This window comes from Balaenoptera physalus (assembly GCF_965194825.1).
Source record: "Balaenoptera physalus genome assembly, chromosome: 2".
Classification (NCBI taxonomy): Eukaryota; Metazoa; Chordata; class Mammalia; order Artiodactyla; family Balaenopteridae; genus Balaenoptera; species Balaenoptera physalus.
The window spans coordinates 54758715-54778694 of NC_138883.1; the positions used below are offsets into that span (position 1 = coordinate 54758715).

Consider the following 19980-nt stretch of genomic DNA (forward strand, 5'->3'; position numbering starts at 1 on the left):
AAGTGAATCTTTTTTTTTTTTTTTCGGCTGCGCCGCATGGCTTGTGACATCTTAATTCCCTGACCAAGGATTGCACCCGCGCCCTTGGCAGTGAAAGCACAGAGTCCTAACCACTGGACCTCCAGGGAATTCCGTGAAATTTCTTCATACACATCATCATGATTAATACTTGTAAAGTCCGTAATAAGCTAGAAGGGTTAATTATCTGGCTTGATATAACTATGCAAGCAACACTTGAATGACTACTACGTGCAAAGCAGTAATACTGGGCACTAGGGAGAACAAGTTGAATAATGTCTCAGCTTTCAATACAATATCTGATTTTGGAGGAAAGACAAATACAGAAATAAATTAAAGAAGAGAATGAAGACTCAGTGCTAAGAGAAAGTAATAAAATCGGCTGACTATGCAATAAATTGACCTTATGGTTATAAACTGGAACATTTGTGTTGTAGGATAGTTTAAAGGTGAAATATCTGACCTCAGGGGCTAGGGATAGGAAAGCATTTGGGACATGGGGCTTGCCTTTAATAGACTTTTTATTTTGAGACTGACTCTGTCTTAAATAAGCTAACATGATTTTGGAGTGGGCTATTGTTAAGAAAAGAATATTTTAGTTAATAACAAGTAGTAGAAAAACCATCAAAATAATTGTAACAGAGAGTAAATAGTCAATAAATGTTGTATAAATACTAGACATTACAGTAAATATATGAATGATATTTTATATTTGTAAAGCTAAAACTTGTTAGTAGGCTCTCAGGCTGTTCATGTTCATGTACATTATAAAGCATTATTATTTGTTTAGTTCCGAAAAAGGATTTTGAAGTGGCAATATAAGAAAAAAAAGAAATGAGAATTTCAATTAAATTTTATATTACACATTTGATCTATTTAACATTCTGTTAAATATTTTCTTAAATATTTACTAATTCAGAGAAATAAAATGCAATTTACCAGCTTTTAAAGATCTAACAACTCGAACTTCAAAGTAATTATTTGAACATATAAATAAATTTGAACAAAGTATTAATTTTTACCATCATGTATACCTGTAGGATCAGACGACTTTTGGCTGACAAGCTTTTTCTGCGGACTTGGCTTTGAAACTCCTTCAAAGCTTTTAAGAGGCCAGGAATTTGAGAAATTAACGGAATTATCTTGGGACTTCTTTGGAGATACAGTAAGAGACGTGTGCTTTGGACTAGTTCGAGGTGATGAGAGAGGATAGGATGGAAGAATGAAGCCTCCTGAACTTGGATTTGGACGAGAGTATGATGAAGTACGTTCTCTCTGACTACCAAATGTTTGCTGTGTCTTACTGCCAAAATTTAGGCTAGCATAAACTGTAATAAAACAAAAGAGAATGTAATTTATTTATACACATCTTCTAAGAGTTTAAAGTTTTTTTGCTTTTCACATTCAGGTTTTTAATCCCATCTGGCATTTATATTTTTGTACGATGTGAGGTAAAGACCTAATTTAACTTTCTACTATATAGATAGTCCAGTTTTCCCAGTGCCACTTTTTGAGCCACGCATTGTTTCTCTTTCATCTATAAATCTTCCATATGTATATTTAGGTCTATTCGTAGGTGCTTCTTATTGGTTGCCTTAGTCTTTTTGTCTCTTCTTGCACTAGCACCACAATGTTTTATTTATCATCACGCTGATAGGATGAGTCTCCTTCCATTTTTTTTCCAGTTTTATTGAGAGATGGTTGACATACATTACTGTATAAGTTTAAGGCACACACCATGATGGTTTGAGATATATATATATATATATATATATATATATACACATTGTGAAATGATTACCAAAATAGGTTCAGCTAACATCTACCTTCTGACATGGATACAATAAAAAGAAGAGAAAAAAGGAAAAGAAAAATTTCTCTTTGTGATGAGAACACTTAGGATTTATTCTCGTAACAACTTTTATGTATGCCACACAGCAGTGTTAACTATAGTAATCATGTTGTCTCCTTCCATTTTGATCTTCTTTAGAATTATCTAGGCCATTCTTGGTCCTCCATTCTTTCATATGAATTTCAGGATTAGCCTGTCAGGTTCCATAAAAGATCCTGTTGAGATTTTGACAGAAATGACACTGAGTCTCCTTGTTTAAAAATATAGGATCTCTTTTAATTTATTCAGGCTTTCTTTTATGTCTCTCAAAAAAGTAGTTTAGTTTTCATAATAAATGGTATGCAAATCTTCTGTTAGATTTCCAGATACTTACACATTCTGTTGATACTGTAATCTTTCCTAAAAACTACATTTTCTGAATGTTGCTGGTGTCTGGGAGCTTTACTGACCTTTCCTTTCAGGTTTTATATTTGGCAACCTTGCTAAATTATTTATTATTTTAATAGCTTTCTGTATATCCTTTTGGATTTTCTACATAGATAATTAATCCAATAATGGTAATAATGATAATGATGAAGACTATGACAATGATGAGAGCTAATATTTATTGAGCTAATGTTTATGTGCCAGGTGGTGTTCCAAGTACTTTATATGTATTAACTAATTTAATCCTCACAACAATTTTGTGGTGTTGGTACTATTCCTATTTTATAGATTAAAAAAATGACAGAGTAAATTGCTAAAAATCACACACTAGGAAATTATAAAGCTGGGATATGAACTCAGGCACTCTGGCTCCCAAGCCTGTGCTTTTAACCACTACATTGTACCATGTTTTATCTGCTTAGAAAGGTATAATCTCCCAAGACTGAACCAGGAAGAAATAGAAAATATGAACAGACCAATTACCAGTACTGAAATTGAATCAGTAGTTTTAAAACTCCCAACAAACAAAACTCTGGTACCAGATGGCTTCACAGGTGAGTTCTATCAATTCACCTATCCTCAAACTATTCCACAAAATTACAGAGGAAGGAACACTGCCAAACTCATTCTATGAGGACAGCATCACGCTGATACCAAAACCAGACAAAGATGCCACAAAAAAAGAAAATTGCAGGCCAATATCACTGATGAACATAGATGTAAAAATCCTCAACAAAACACTAGCAAACAAAGTCCAACAATACATTAAAAGGATCCTACACCATGTTCAAGTGGGATTTATGCCAGGGATGCAAGGACTTTTCAATATCTGCAAATCAATCAATGTGATATGCCACATTAACAAATTGAAGAATAAAAACCTTATGATCATAGCAGTAGATGCAGAAACAGCTCTTGATAAAATTCAACATCCACTTATGATATAACCTCTCCAGAAAGTGGGCATAGAGGAAACATACCTCAACCTAATGAAGGCCACATATGACAAACCCACAGCTAACATACTCAGTGGCAAAAAGCTGAAAGTATTTTCTAAGATCAGGAACAAGACACGGATGCCCACTCTTGCCACGTTTATTCAACACAGTTTTCAAAGTCCTAGCCACAGCCATCAGAGAAGAAAAAGAAATAAAAAGAATCCAAATTGGAAAGGAAGAAGTAAAACTGTCACTGTTTGCAGATGACATGATACTATACACAGAAAATGCTAGAGACACTACCAGAAAACTACTAGTGCTCATCAATGAATTCAGTAAAGTTGCAAGATACAAAATATGCAGAAATCTGTTGCATTTCTATACAATAACAACAAACTATCAGGGAATTCCCTGGTGCTCCAGTGGTTAGGACTCTATGCTTTCACCGCCAAGGGCCTGGGTTCAATCCCTGGTTGGGGAAGTAAGATCCCTCGAGCCGTGTGGCACAGCCAAAAAACAAACATGAAAAAACTATCAGAAAGAGAAATTAAGGGGCTTTCCTGGTGGTGCAGTGCGTAGGAGTCCGCCTGCCAATGCAAGGGAAATGGGTTCGAGCCCTGGTCCGGGAAGATCCCACATGCCGCAGAGCAGCTAAGTCCGTGCACCACAACTACTGAGCCTGTGCTCTAGAGACCGTGAGCCACAACTACTGAGCCTGTGTGCCACAACTACTGAAGCCCACGTGCTTGGGGCCCATGCTCCACAACAAGAGAGGCCACCACAACGAGAAGCCCATGCACTGCAACAAAGAGTAGCCCCCACTAGCTGCAACTAGAGAAGGCCCGTGTGCACAATGGAGACCCAATGCAGCCAAAAATAAATAAATGAATAAATAAATTTAAAAAAAAAAGAAAGAGAAATTAAGGAAACAATCCCATTTACCACTGCAGCAAAAAGAATAAAATACCTAGGAATAAACCTACCCAAGGAGGTAAAAGACTGATACTTGGAAAACGATAAGACACTAATGAAAGAAATTGAAGATGGCACAAACAGATGAAAAGATATACTGTGTTCTTGGATTGAAAGAATCAACATTGTTAAAATGACCATACTACCCAAGGCAATCTACAGATTCAGGGCAATGCCTATCAACATTCCAATGGTATTTTTCATAGAACTAGAACAAAAAATTTTTTAAATTTCTATGGAAGCACAAAAGATCCCGAATAGCCAAAACAATTTTGAGAGAGAAGAACAGAGCTGGAGGAATCACACTCCCTGATTTCAGACTACATTATAGTCATCAAAACAGTATGGCACTGGCACAAAAACAGACACACAGATCAATGGAACAAGATAAAGAGCCCAGAAATAAATTCATGCACTTATGGTCAATTAATCCACAATAAAGGAGGCAAGAATAAACAATGGAGAAAAGACAATCTCTTCAAATAAGTACTGCTAGGAAAACTGGACAGTTACATGCAAAAGAATGAAATTAGAACATTTCTCTAACATCATATACAAAACATAGACTCAAAATGGATGAAAGACCTAAATGTAAGACCGGATACTATAAAACTCCTAAAGGAAAATATAGGCAGAACACTCTTTGACACAAATCGCTGCAGTATTTTTTTGGATCCAACTCCTAAAGTAAAGGAAATAAAAGCAAAAATAAACAAATGAGACCCAATTAAACTTAAAAGCTTTTATACAGCAAAGGAAACCATCAACAAAACGAAAAGACAACATACTAAATGGGAACAAATATTTGCAAATGATATGACTGATAAAGGATTAATATCCAAGCATATAAACAGCTCATACAACTCAACACCAAAAAAACAAACAACCCGATTAAAAAATAGGCAGAAAAACTGAATAGACATTCTTCCAAAGAGGAAATGCAGATGGCCAACAGGCACGTGAAAAGACGTTCAACATTGCTAATCATCAGGGAAAGGAAATGCAAATCAAAACCACAAGGAGATAGATATGACCTCACACCTGTCAGAATGGCTATCATCAAAAAGAACACAAATAACAAATGTTGGCAAGGATGTGGAGAAAGGGGAACCCTCAGACAGTGTTGGTAGGAATGTAAATTGGTGCAGCCACTGTGGAAAACAGTACAGGGGTTTCTCAAAAAATTACAAATAGAACTACAATATGACCCAACAATTCCACTCCTGGGTATATATCCGAAAAAAACCCAAAAACTCTAATTTGAAAAGATACATGCACCCCAATGTTCACAGCAACATCATTTACAATAGCTGAGATACGGAAGCAACCGAAGTGTCCATCAACAGATGAATGGATAAAGAAGATGTGGTATATATCTACAATGGAATACTACTCAGCCACAAAACAGAATAAAATTTTGCCATTTGTAGCAACATGGATGGACTTGGAGGCTATTATGCTAAGTGAAATAAGTCAGACAGAGAAAGATAAATACTGTGTGATATCACTTACATTTGAATCTAAAAAATACAACAAACTAGTGAAGGTAACAATAAAGAAGCAGACTCACAGATATAGAGAACAAACTAATGGTCACCAGTGGGGAGAGGGATGGGGGGGAGGGGCAATATAAGCGTAGGGGGTTAAGAGATACAAACTATTATGTATAAAATAAGCTACAAGGATATACTGTACAATGCAAGGAATATAGCCAATATTTTATAGCTATAAATGGAATATAACCTTTAAAAATTGTGAACCACTATATTGTACCCCTGTTTCTTACATAATATTGTATTGGGTTGGCCAAAAAGTTTGTTTGGTTAATGAATGTGCTATTCAATAAAGTTCTTGGTGAAAATGAAAAATGTGTCTTTTATTTTTACTTAAAACCGAATGAACTTTTTGGCCAACCTAATAAATCAACTATACTTCAATTTAAAAAGTCTATTTGTAATCTTTTAGGGGTTCCCTCAAATTTTCCTTAAATTTTTTTGAAGACCTTCTAAGACAACAGACCTTGCTTATGTATATAACAAATAAAACATTTTTCTTAAGACTTAAATGACTATGTATATCATATATCATTTACTTTTAATTCATATCTGACATGCTTAGGACCTCTACTTCTACCTAAATCTTAATGGAGACTTAAGTGGTCACAAATTTACATACACAACCTACTAGTAAATTAAACCTTGACCTTAGAAAAACATGATATTCCTTTAGTAGCTGCTCTAACAAGTATTCTGAGAGTTTATAAAAACCAGAGCTACTATGAAGATCTGATTAAACACTGAGAGTGGAAGTAGTCTACAAAAGTAATGTAATCATTCAGGGATATCCAAAACAGGAAGAGGCTAAGCAACACAGAGAAGCCTCTCTGTTTCTACTAATCACCAGTCACAAAGGTATCTCGTCAAGATTTGGGAAAAAAACCTGTATCATTAAGAAAGATAAACTATTTTACTGGGAATAACACCATAAAGAAAAACTTTATGGAGTCATGTGGCCCTTTGGAGTGGGTGGAGGAAAGGATGGCTAAAGTGTAAGTGCTATACTATTAACTAAATCTTCACTAATTTCTAATGAGCATTATTTTTTCATCAACAAATAAAGACAGAAGTACAACCCTATCACTCAAAAAATTTTAGTAAAGGATATACAACAAAATCAAAATATCTCTAGAAATATCTGATTTGATCTTACTACTAAATAATAATTGATATAGCTATTAATTAGCATAGAAATTGAAGAAACATCTTCATATCCAAAATTCATATGACTGACAGCCAGCCTCAAACCCTCCCTTTTGTTCTATATCTTATATATATGTAAGATATCTGAAATGATAGCTGGTCAGGAAGTTATGATTCCTAACTATGGTTCCTAACAGGAGACATAATAAATTGTTTAAAATTTAAAACTGTTATGGAAAATAACTGTCTTCTGCTAACATAGTAATCCTTAACAGATAATTTTATTTTCAATTACTTGGTATGAAAATGCTCATCTCTACCATGAGTTTCTAAGCTCTCTAATTTTAATTAGTAATATATATATATCTCAAGATTACTAAATCTAACATTTTAGGATAACAGTTATAAAAAATTTGATTAAAAGTTTTTTAAAAAATACAACATCCTTTTCTTTTCTGTAATGAGTATAATTACCCAAAATAACACATAAGGTAGATTTGGAAACCCCACATAATAATTATAAATCATCTGTATCCAAATAAAGTTGGAATTTAAACCTTTATCTTGATGACTGTTAGTTGTCCCCAGGTACTGTAAGTCAGAATCCACACTGCCAGTTTTACCACATATCTGTGAAAATCCAAGTTGTCCACGTTCCCCAGAAAGATTTGTCTGATGAGTCCCAGTGGTGCCTTTGGAAGGAAGGAGGAGAAAAACATAAAATCAAAAGTTAACTTTATTTCATGAACACATCTAATTTCACAAATGTTGGTGTCATTTGTGTGGGAATGAATACAGGAGTATATATACAGTGAGCCAGGCAGGCAAGAAAGGGATAAAGCTTTTGCTATTGGCAGATCTGATTAGTGACAGGGGTTAAAGGACAGAAGACAGACTGGTAAAGTACAGAGAAACGAAAAATATATCGAAAAATATGTACAAAGGCAGTTTCTTCCTACATGCTCCCTTCTCTCACCATGGAAGGTTTCTCCAGACCTGGCTTTCCTTCTTCCCAGTATTTGTAAGTACATTTACACTCTACCCAAAAAGGTCTACTGCAGGACTCTTCTTTCTTTCCTAACATGTAACACAGCATTTGCACAGTTTCCAAGCTTATCCAGGAATATTTCCCAGATCCCTTTCCCCCTCCTGTGGCTGGTTAAGGTTATTCCTGGGCAGGGGAATAAGTCTGAAGAAAAGAAGGTGATATTGACCTCTTTGGTATTTAGTTTATTCATCTATAAAATCCTTTGTATGTATTTCTAAAATTCTGATTTTTATAATTCCTTCCCTACGATTTCAAGCCCCTTTATCCTTCATGTACTGGACATCTTCTAAGTTAATTCTTACCTCCATGCTTCGGTTATACTTTCTCCTGAAATCTTGCCTCACTGCCAATGACAAACATTTCCCTTCTTTAAAATTCAGCTCAAGTCCAACCTCTTTCCTGGAGTTGTTGTAAACCACTTCCATACCTATGATCGTTTCCTTTCTTGAATCCCTATAGTACTTATAATTCATATCATTCAATCTATCATTAAATTACATGTTGCCTCAGTTATTTAAAATCTGTAAAATTAGGTAAGAACTTCTAGACGGTAAAAAAAACATGAGCCTTATAAAAATCCCAAGTAATGGCACAAGCATAACTGGATATATTCTTGCATTTCCTTTTGTCTATTAAATAAACATTCAACTATACAATCATTATAACACTTCATTTTTGTATGAAAATATTACGGAATTTTACTGTATAAAGGTCTATAAATTCTCCTAGGGTAACAATGTTTTCTAAATATTGTGTCTGAACTCATAGCAAACAAATTTCAATAACTGATACCATTTGGATCTTAAATAAAAAACAAACTCAATCTTTATCTTATACTCCATTTTCCCTTCCTAACTGGTTTCGTTTTGTCAACACATTACCATTTTTCTAATTACCTGGGTACTAAGTCTTGAAATTTTTTTTTTAATTAATTAATTTATTTATTTATTTATGGCTGTGTTGGGTCTTCGTTTCCGTGTGTGGGCCTTCTCTAGTTGCGGCGAGCGGGGGCCACTCTTCATGGCGGTGCGCAGGCCTCTCTTGTTGCGGAGCACAGGCTCCAAACGCGCAGGCTCAGTAGTTGTGGCTCACGGGCCCAGTTGCTCCGCGGCATGTGGGATCCTCCCAGACCAGGGCTCGAACCCGTGTCCCCTGCATTGGCAGGCAGATTCTCAACCACTGCGCCACCAGGGAAGCCCTAAGTCTTGAAATTTTTATTCCCCTTCTTTATTTTTTTATATCCAGTCATATTTTCCTGATTATTCATTTCTATTCAATTTGTAAACAACCTTGTAACCCTAGCTTCTTTTTTTCCTTAACAGAAAAAATCTCTATTAGCTCCCTATAGCTTATAAGTACAAGCTCAAATTTTTGAATCTAGCTAGCACACAAGGGTTCCCCACATCCCAATTTATCTTTGACCATCTAAAATGAATCTTACCTTTACACGGTTGCCAGAACGTCTCAAGCCCATTCCTAATGTGAGCCTTTGCTCTCTTCATACCTCCCTTCTAACATCTTAAATCATATATATCCCAAAAAGATGCAGTTCAAGTACTATCTCCTCTTTAATGCCTTTTCTATCTGATAAGGCCCATGATAGTGACCATGTTCTCTGAACTACGTAATATTTACTTTCTGTAATACTTACTTAGGCAATTAAACACCTTTCCAGTTGCTCTGGCCAAAAAACCTTAGAGCACTCTTGCCTTCCCTCTCACACTCCTACACAACCCATCAGCAAATCATATCAACTGTACCCTTGACATATATTCAGAATCCAATCACTTTTCACTACGTTTACTGCTACACGGGTCAAAGCCTCCATCAACTCTAGCCTGGATTACAACAGACTCCCTGTTTTCTCCCTTGCCTCCTTTAATCTATTTCAAATGTAACATCCAAAACAAGCCTGGAAAACAAGGCAACTGATGTTACTTCTTTCCTCAAAAATATTCCTCACTCAGAGTAAAAGCCAAAGTTCATTTGAAAGCCCATTAGGCCTTAAAATAAGAACCCCTATTATCTCTTCAAGTTAATTTTCTACTCTTCCCCTTACGCGTTTCATTCCAGACTTAATAGCTTCTTTGATCTTTCTCAAACATGTCCCGTACTCTGCACTAACTGTTCCCTCTTCCTGGAACTATTCGCTGTTCTCTCTTGATATCTATGTGGTTTGCTTCAAATATTCGTTTCTGAATATGGCCTTCTTTCATCACTTTATTTAAAGTAGCCCCTCCTCTATATTCCTCTTTTCTGCTTATTTTTTTCCATAGCATTTATCACCATCTAACCTACTCTGTTTTGCATTTATTTAATGTTTGCTTTGCCCCAACTAGAATGAAAGACCTATTAGGCAGAAAGTTTTCCCTCTTTTGTTGACTGCTATATCCCTATTACCTAGAAAAGTACCTGCACATAGGATATACTCAGTAAATATGGGTTGTTGATTAAGCAAATATTGCCTTACATTACCACTTAAAGGATTTCAGTGAGAAACACTCCCAGGGTCTTAGGAGACAATTATGTCAAACTGTCCATTCTTATCAGATCTTTAACAAATATTTATTGAATCTGAACTGTCTACTAGATTATAAGTTCTATGAGCTCTTAAAAGAACCATGAAGTTTAGAGGAATCTTTAACTTGGTTGAAAATTTCCATTACCTGCAACTTTCACTTACCAGCAGCACATGTGGGAAGAGAATCTGAGTTAAATTCCTGACTCTTCTGAAATAAGTTTCTTGACACTCTTTTTCTGCTAAAACATAAACCATCATTGACTGGCATTCCTTGAGAGGGTTTTAATTCTGGAGATGGAATGAAATCATTGGCTGAAAACTGTAAGAACAGAATAATAAATTAGCAAATGTGGGTTAAGTCTACTTGGCAATAAATACGACACAATTTAGACCTAATTATGAAATTCAGATTAAAAGAAAAAAATTAATCAAATATACAATGATACAAATAAACGTCCACATACAGTATGGTACACTAGCAGTATTTTTTCATGCCATGATAGAAATGCTAATTTTTTTCCTCTTTCTTATACCTCACCCCAAACCTTTTCTGTACCTTACCTTCCTAGAGTACACACCTGGCAGCTAGGAAGGAAAGAAAGCAAATGACAAAAAGAGTGAAATGACAACTTGAAGAGAGAAAAGGACATTTCTGATTCAGCAGCATGGCCAGTCACACTATGCCATCTTTGAGCACTGGACAATAAATGCTAATTGAAGATCCCTGAACCTGTAAGCATCCCATTTTACTATTCTTAGTGAGACAAATTGACTATCCATAATCTGCAGGCCAAATGTAAATGTAACCTATGTCACGGTTCCCTTAGGAGATTTCTGTATGATAGGCCTTTCAGTCAAAACCAAGTACATAATATTTTATATACGTCTAGTACTTTATAGTTTCCAATTCCTTTTCCACATACCCACTTTGATCCTTAAGGTACAAAAGTGCCAGGATAGAATTTTGAATTTCTACCTAATCATAGTTAAAGAACTAAGTGAAAGCATGATTCAAGTGTTCGGAATTCTTCACCAGTGACGGCCTCAATTGCTCTGGATCATTTCACATGGATCATAGCTATAGAACATTCTAAAAATTGAGTGAACACACAAGGAATTATACTTACTGTCCATATATTTATTTGGCGCTTACAGACACAATCTACACATGCAGTGAACTATAAGTCTTCTCAGGTATCCTTCTCTACAAACTTTGTCAATTGTCAAATGGCAATGAAATACAATAAAATTAAAGATACATCTATTTGAAAACCTCTTAGCTACTTGGCCATTACAAGATTAAGACTATAAACTACTAAATATATCTCAAGTAACTTCTTATTCCTCATCAAATTTTGTGAAAAACCTTCAAAATTTAATCCCATCATTGGATTTCTCAGAATCCAATGTTATAATTTCTGTGACTGATTATATAGAAGGCAGTATGAAAAGGACACAATGGAATAAAAATGAAACCAATTACAGTCAACTTTTGATTAGATACATTAAAAGAAGGTATACTAACCCAGTTAAAATCATGAGTAATCCAGAAATAATTCTCCGTATGGAATACACTTACATTAGAATTACTCCACAATTAATTTCTGCTTAGAGAACAGAACATGAATATGTATGACAGTGAATACAACAGCTACTGGTAGTGGTGGTGGGGTGGAGATAATGGGGGCGGTGGTAGCAGTGGAGAATGTGTCTGTGAATCTGGCATTTTCAAGAATCTAGAAGTCAGGAATTATATTTTGCTGTAGAAAAATCTGCAAATATTTGAAAGCAGACTGTAGACACACCAATTATTATTAACATGAGAGGTCCCTTTTGGTCTCCCTTAAAAGCAGTCAAATGATTTTCATCAGGATAAACTTTGATGGGACTAAACAAAAAATAAAGGGAAAGGGAAATGAGTTACATAAAAGAGAAAAGTACACATATATTTTGAAAATGTTGTGAGCTAAATTTACAAAATATGAAGCAGTCTGTTTAGAGCACCTTATGACTCTTAGGAAGATGGAACTGAGTTTTAAGTCTTTGAAGTTAATATCTTAAAATTTAATTCACTTAATTCCTTACAGTAAATGAAAGTGTTATAAAAGGCAAGTTTCACATTTAATATTAACAATGATTTGCAATTCACAGTCTTATCTACTATTTTAATCTTGCTGTTTATTATCTCTTAACCTTTACACTTGATTACTTATATATTTTTCATAAAAACATTTCTTTGACCTAACACAGCTTTTGGCAAGGTATGTTAAGGACATCACGAAAATAGTTGTTGTTGTTTTTTTCTTTCTTTTTTGGCTGTATGTGGGCTTTTAGTTCCCTGACCAGGGAAAGAACCCACACCCCCTGCATTGGGAACATAGAGTCTTAACCGCTGGACTGCCAGGGAAGTTCCATTACAAAAATAGTTTTAATTCCACTTTGGTATAGTTAGTAGCAAATTATCAGGAAAAGACTTTTTAATAGCTAATTCTCTCAGAAACCACCTACACTCCCACCTTTATTGAGCTTGTACTACATTTATCTTAACCTCCGGCCTCCAGTTTTTGGATCCATTCATATTCTACCAGTTCTTCCTGGTTTTACCTGGACTCCAACCTTGTCCCTTAATGGTGGCCATTAAAAAAGTTTATTCCAATTACCTTCCAATTACCTCCAAAGTCACCTTCTGAAACATCTTTGTGTGTTTTTTCAAATCATTTTCTATGCAACCTTTAAGAAAACAGAGTTGTGATACCATATATGACAAGTTTTATACCCCATTTTTGCACTTAACATTATAATGAAATATTATTATAAACAATATTATATTGCCCATGTTATTAAAACCTCTCATAAGTGCTACAAACTTTCATTACAAAAAGTAGTAACTACTTATAGTAAAAAAAAAAAAAAAAGATAAAAAGTCAAATTCTTCTTTGGCACCCTTTTCACTAGAATCATGTGGATAAACTCTGTTAACAGTTCTTTCTCAATATATATACATTTTTCAACAAGCAATTTAAAAAAGAAACAAAAATAGATCATATACTACTCTGGCACATAGTTATACTCAGCGTATTGTAGACATCCTTCCATGTTAATCCGTACAAATCTTCTTACTCTTTTTAACTGTTGCCCAGTATTCCACATTATGGTTGGACTCATAGTTCCCAACTGATGGACGTTTTCCTTGTCACAACTTTTTACTATTACAATCTTGTAGTGAACATGATTATGCACATATCCTTGTGCATTATATGCTCTACAGAAATACAATATATATAAAGAGAAATATATAGTTCTACAGAAATACTAAAAATGGAATTGCTAGGTCTAAGGACATAAACTATGCTTAAAGGCTGCATAATATTCCATTGACTAGATATGCCATTCTCCTATTATTGAACATTTGGGTTGCTTCCAAATTTTTTTTGTATATTGATAAGTAAGGAATTTCAATGAGGGAAATGGCACATACCTGGCATAAGGTAGCAGTGCTGATGGAAGGAGACTAGCAGACCTTAGAAAGACTGCTGCATGGTAAGTATTTTTTAAAAACAACTAAAATGGTTTCTTTGATATCCTTGGTCTTCCTACATAATTACAGAATACCCAGACTGAACTCTTTGTAGGTATCAGCTAACCAGTTTACCCACAAAATGTGCAAACAAGACTTAACTATGTCTAGTCTGTAATAATTTTTTTCTCTTTTCTCACTCCTGGTTTTTCCTTGATTTAGCCTACTAGCTGACTCTCTATCATGTAAGAAAGCAAATTGCAAAATAACAAACCAAATGCTTCTGACTGCTCTTTGATGTCTATTTCTGGAGGTGTCAGTAATATACTGCCCTTCTGGGTCCTAACTTGAGAATCAAACACATGGCCTCAAAGTGTACCTTTTCTGAGACTTGGACCGTTGAGTCCTCAGTGAACCTTTCCTTACGTAACTCACTGAGCAATAGGGCTCTTGCAGTGAATCTGATTCTTGATAAAGTCTGTTTCTGGTTCTGATTTTGACTGGGCACATGGACAATAGTTTCCACACAGATGGCATCAATGGTGGAAATGGGTTTTGATTTCATGGTCTATCAGGTGATTTCTGCTGGATAGCAGTCTGCTTGTCAGGTGGCAGCTGACAGGGAATCTGGAATCTCATTTCCTTATTGGTATGTTCTGTTTTTGCTTGTTTTGTAAATGTATGGATATGAGCTCCTTTACTCCAATAACTAGAGAGCCCTCTTCCTCCATCCAAAATTAAGGTTTTTTTCATGTTTACTTATTATGGGCCCAATACCTGACAATATCTATAAAAATCAAATTCTTATACCAAAAATAAAGAAAACAAAATCCTTAACATTCAATGGTCAGCTTTCTTCGATTTCGCTAAATAAATAACTGCAAAGTAACATTATTTTAGAATTCTAAAGCTAAAGAAAGGACAGTAAAGAAACTTAATTATAAGTTAGAAAAACTTAGAAAAATGATGGTTTCCAAAAGCCAAACAGCACAATATTTAATAGTTTTCGAAACCTTAAGCAAGTGTAGCCTTTTAAAAACTAAGAAAATTTAATGCCATTATTGTAAAGGATATGTACATTGGAAAAAAAAAATGTCTCACCAAATTCCTGGGAACCACAGTTCTCAATCTAATAGTTATCTATTGCTGTGTAATGAGTTATCCCAAAATACAGTAGCTTAAAACAACAAACATAATTGTCTCTCTCTCTATAGATCAGACATTTGGAAGCAACTTAACTGGATGGTTTAGATATCTCTGACGCTGCAATCAAGATGTTGGCTAGGCTGCTGTCAACTGAAGGCTTGACTGAGACTGAAGGATCACTGAAGTTCACTCAGGTGGCTACTGGTAGGAGGCCTCAGTTCCTTGCCATCTGGGCCTCTCCAAAGGGCTGCTCACAACATAGCAGCTGAGTTCCTCCAGATCAAGTGATCAGAGAAAGAGAGCAACCAAGATGGAAGCTAAAATGCCTTTTTATGACCTAGTTTATGAAGTCACACACCACCATTTCTACTTTATTTGTTAGAAGTGAGTCAGTAAGTCCAGACACATTCAGGGAGAGGGGAACTGTACTCCAATTCTTCAGGTGAAGAATTTCAAAGAATTTGTGGAAATATATTTAAAACCAACACACTCAACAATGATGCTTCCTTGATGAACCTAATGAATCTAATTATATTTTTGTTTCTTTAGCTGCTCAATATTCTTAATAGATTGGCACCTGCTTCTACCTTAAATTCTATTGTTTTATCATAATTAGATCCTCTAAGTTATGTAGAAAGTAAAAAAATTTTCCATTTTATGAATATGAAATTTTTTGAGCAAACTGGTATACCTTGTCTCGTGATAGACAATATTAATCAATCAGGATAATATCAACTGGAACAAACTCTTGTTCCAATTGGCTTATAAAAATCATTATTACTAGGTTAAGTGCTTATATCACATTAAACTAAGTAAAACCCAAAAAGAGAATTTAAGATTTCTTTTATTTCTGATTATTTAAAGGTACTGGCTCTTTAAGGAAAAAAATGGTCTTGCCAAAAGTTATACATTCAAGGGAAAACACAGACTAGCTGTGGGTTTAATTAATGACCTTGGTTACTAGGTTAAAGAACAAGGAAAAAAAAAATGTTCTTAAACTTAAAAGTTTTAATACACTGCATATACTTGTATAGAAAAAATTCACATAAAAATTCTATTTAAGATGGCTCTTTGGACAAATCAGACTCATTTGAAAACAGCTTTTTGTCTTTGCCCAGATTTTATCACCATGTAAAAATAATATTAGGGGGCTTCCCTGGTGGTCCAGTGGTTAAGAATCCGTCTTGCAATACGGGGGATGCCAGCTCGATCCCTGGTCAGGGAACTAAGATCCCACATGCCACAGGGCAACTACTGAGCCCGTGCCACTAGAGAGAAGCCCATGCGCCAAAATGAAAGATCCCGTGCACCCCAATGAAAGATCCCACGTCCCGCAACTAAGACCTGATGCAGCCAAAAAATAAATAAATAAATAAATAATATCAGTATGATATAATTGTTTGTGCAAACTTGAACTCATCCTCTCAGGAAACGCCTAATTAACTTAAATTTCTTAAATTTCCTCTACTGGTTTCACTGGTTGGATACATTAACATCACTCATTTTCAAAATATAAAATTGTAAAATCATGTGTTCAATTAAATTTTATAATAGATAATATCTTTATTAAAAGGGATCAATTCTTATAATGCCATAAATCTTATAATGCTTAATACATTAGCTTACATTATAATTTCTAGACTCTGTTAACTTTAAATTTTAGAATAATACAAAACTGAATTAATGAAAAATCTTTAAAACCTAATTTCTAATTAAGATAAAAATGCAAATCACTGATCACAATACTTTTTAAAAAGTTTTATTTAAATATAGTTGATTTACAATGTTATGTTAATTTCTGCTATATAGCAAAGTGACTCAGTTACACATATATATATTCTTTTCCATTATTATTTACCACAGGATATTAAATATAGTGCCCCATGTTAAATTTACCCTTGTCTGTTATACATTACAGGATAACCATCAAATAAACAGGTTAAAGGATATATAAATGCCTTTGGATGATGACAAATGCATGTTTATTTTTGCCACTTAAATCATTATGAAAAAGATATATATACTCATGGAGAGAATAAAAAGACAGTTCTTGGTTACATGACTTTTAGTTTTTTGTCTGTGAGAAAACAAAAGTTGGTGTCTTTGGGTAAGGTTATATTTAATATATATAGCTGATGCTGCCTTAGGTTAAAAAGTTACAGGGCAATAAAAATATGTATACAAGGAAATGGGTATGTTTCGGCCATTTATCAAGGGAATTGCTATAGCTTTTTTTTAGATCGTAAAATCAATATAATATATACATTGTCTTATTTAATATGCTTTTTAAGGTTTATTTTTAAAAACTTATTTTTAAATTATTTTAAAGTTTTTAAATAGATCGTTTACTCTGAGAATAGATATGCTTTTGGGTTACTCATGATTTTGACAAGCATTAAAAATAAAAGTTTTCTGGGAATTCCCTGGTGGTCCAGTGGTTAGGACTTGGCGCTTTCACTGCCCTGGCTGGAGGTTCAATTCCTGGTCGGGGAACTAAGATCCTGCAAACCACGCAGCTTGGCCAAAAACAAAAATAAATAAATAATTAATTAATTTTTAAAAATTAAAAGTTTCAAATACTTCAGATATCTCAATAAAATTTTAAAAAGAAAATTAATGACTATTTATTGGAAACAATCCAACATCTACACTGATATTAAATATGCTTTCAGGATTGTTTATGATTTTGACATGTTTTAAAATAAGCGTTTTTCTCTTTCAGATATTCCAATCATATATATATATATATATATATATTTTTTTTTTTGGCTGCATTGGGTCTTTCGTTGCTGTGCGCGGGCTTTCTCTAGTTGCGGCGAGCGGGGGCTACTCTTCGTTGCGGTGTGCAGGCTTCTCTTTGCAGTGGCTGCTCTTCCTGTGGAGCACGGGCTCTAGGCACACGGGCTTCAGTAGTTGTGGCACATGGGCTCAGTAGTTGTGGTTCATGGGCTCTAGAGCACAGGCTCAGTAGTTGTGGCTCACGGGCTTAGCTGCTCCGCAGCACGTGGGATCTTCCCGGACCAGGGCTTGAACCTTTGTCGCCTGCATTGGCAGGCGGATTCTTAACCACTGCGCCACCAGGGGAGCCCTCCAATCATATTTTTAAAAGAAAATTAAAGACTACTTACTGGAAACGATGTACTATCCAAGGAAAATTTCAATTTTTAGGATTAAGTTCACACCAAATACACTAGTGCAACTTAATAATTTGGGATTTTCTATTACGTTTAAATTTGTCACATTAAGTATTCTAAATCTTTCCCACATTCTTCAAATCCCTGATCCTCTATTTTCCATTCTCAGCTTGCCTCTTAGTTTACCAGAATATGGAAGCCTAATATTAGAGCCCTGCCCTCAAAATGTGAATCACAAATCAGCAGCATCAGCAACACCTAGAAGCTTATTAGACATGTAGTCTCAGAACCCCTCCCAAACTGAACCAGAATCTGTATTTTAACGAGATCCTGAGGTAATTCATATGCACATTAAAATTCGATAAGCACTATTCCAGAGCTCATGTCTTCCTTTCTTTTGACTTCAAAAAAATTTTGCTGTCTCAAAATTTTTCTGAATCCTAAGTCATCTTCCTTTTACTTTTCCTCCAGTTCTAGAAGAAAAGACTTCTGCCTCTATTCCAAAGCTAACCTCTCTATATACCTGTGTTCTTGACTCACTCAGTATTTAGGGACATTAATTCCTTGCCTTTCTCTCTCAAATTTGATTCTCAAATATGATTACAGGGATCAAATCATATGTTCCTTGCAAATCTAAAATCGACCACAGTACAAGACACAGAGTAGGCAAGTTGAAGTCATTGGTGGCTTCTTTCTCTGCTTCTTTCAAATCAGGTGTTTCCTAGTTAAAAATAAAACATAGTAATAACTCATCCCACTACATCCTGCTATATCTTGCTTGGTCTTTTCTTTCACCCTCAAACCCTTAGATTCCATTTTCTCACTTAACAGATATTTGTTGATACTGATTGTAGACACAGCACTATGTTAGTACTGTTACATAAACAAACAAACAAAAACAGTCCCTATCAGCACAGTGCTTACCATCACTGAGAAGAAAGAAGACATGGCTTGCGTGCTAAATACCAAAAGAGGAAAAAAATGCTAGGCGGTGCTTTAAAGAGTAATCTATAAGCTCGACCTTGGCCTCACACATAGTGGATGATCAAAAAGATGTTTAGTAAATGCTTACTGCCTGTATTTCCTTATCAGTTCATCTCATAAACTTATAAATTTGGTCTGTCTAAAACCACTTTCATCCATGTCCCAATTACCTTCCAATAACCAAATCTTCTACCTTGAAAAAGCTACAGACCTAGTAACTACATACACATAAAGCACGTATGCTCCTTACTTTTCAGTCTAGGTTACTGTAACTCTTAATACATTGTAGAGAAATCTGTTAGGAAAAATATAGCTAACAAAGCAGCCAGCTAGTGATGCCTGATTACTGGACCCCACTAAATCATTAAAACAGTCATAAAAGCACAGAAAGAGATGCAAAGTTTCTGATAACCAGAATACCACAGGAATCTGGTTATCAGTCTATATGTCAGGGCACAAAAATAATCAACTAAATGGTGGAAATAAAAACAGAATTAAAAAGCCTAAATATTCAAAAGTAAGAGAACAGCTAAACAGACTTATATGATCTAATATTAAACAGCCAATAAAGATCCTACTATAAATTATTTATTGTTCAAGAAAAAAACGTTCATGGTAAAGTGAAAGGGGGAGACGTTTGCGTATGGAAAAAATAATCTACATTTGTATAAATAAATTGAAATGATACTTGAAGAACAGGCAATAGAATATTCACAGGAGGCCTC

General features: G+C 34.8%; 1 protein-coding gene across 3 annotated transcripts in view; it reads right to left on the minus strand.

Moving 5' to 3' along the window:
• Positions 1 to 19980, minus strand: part of TOGARAM1 (TOG array regulator of axonemal microtubules 1) — an 85992-nt gene that overhangs the window by 58886 nt on the left and 7126 nt on the right. For 2 of the 3 annotated variants that reach the window (XM_082452029.1, XM_082452031.1), the window contains exons 2-4: positions 10637 to 10793; positions 7463 to 7597; positions 1041 to 1346 (exon numbers count right to left, since the gene is read on the minus strand). In XM_082452029.1, coding sequence (XP_082308155.1) covers positions 1041 to 1346; positions 7463 to 7597; positions 10637 to 10793 — 598 coding nt within the window. The remainder of the gene's footprint in view (positions 1 to 1040; positions 1347 to 7462; positions 7598 to 10636; positions 10794 to 19980) is intronic. The other variant, XM_082452030.1, reaches the window with a different exon arrangement.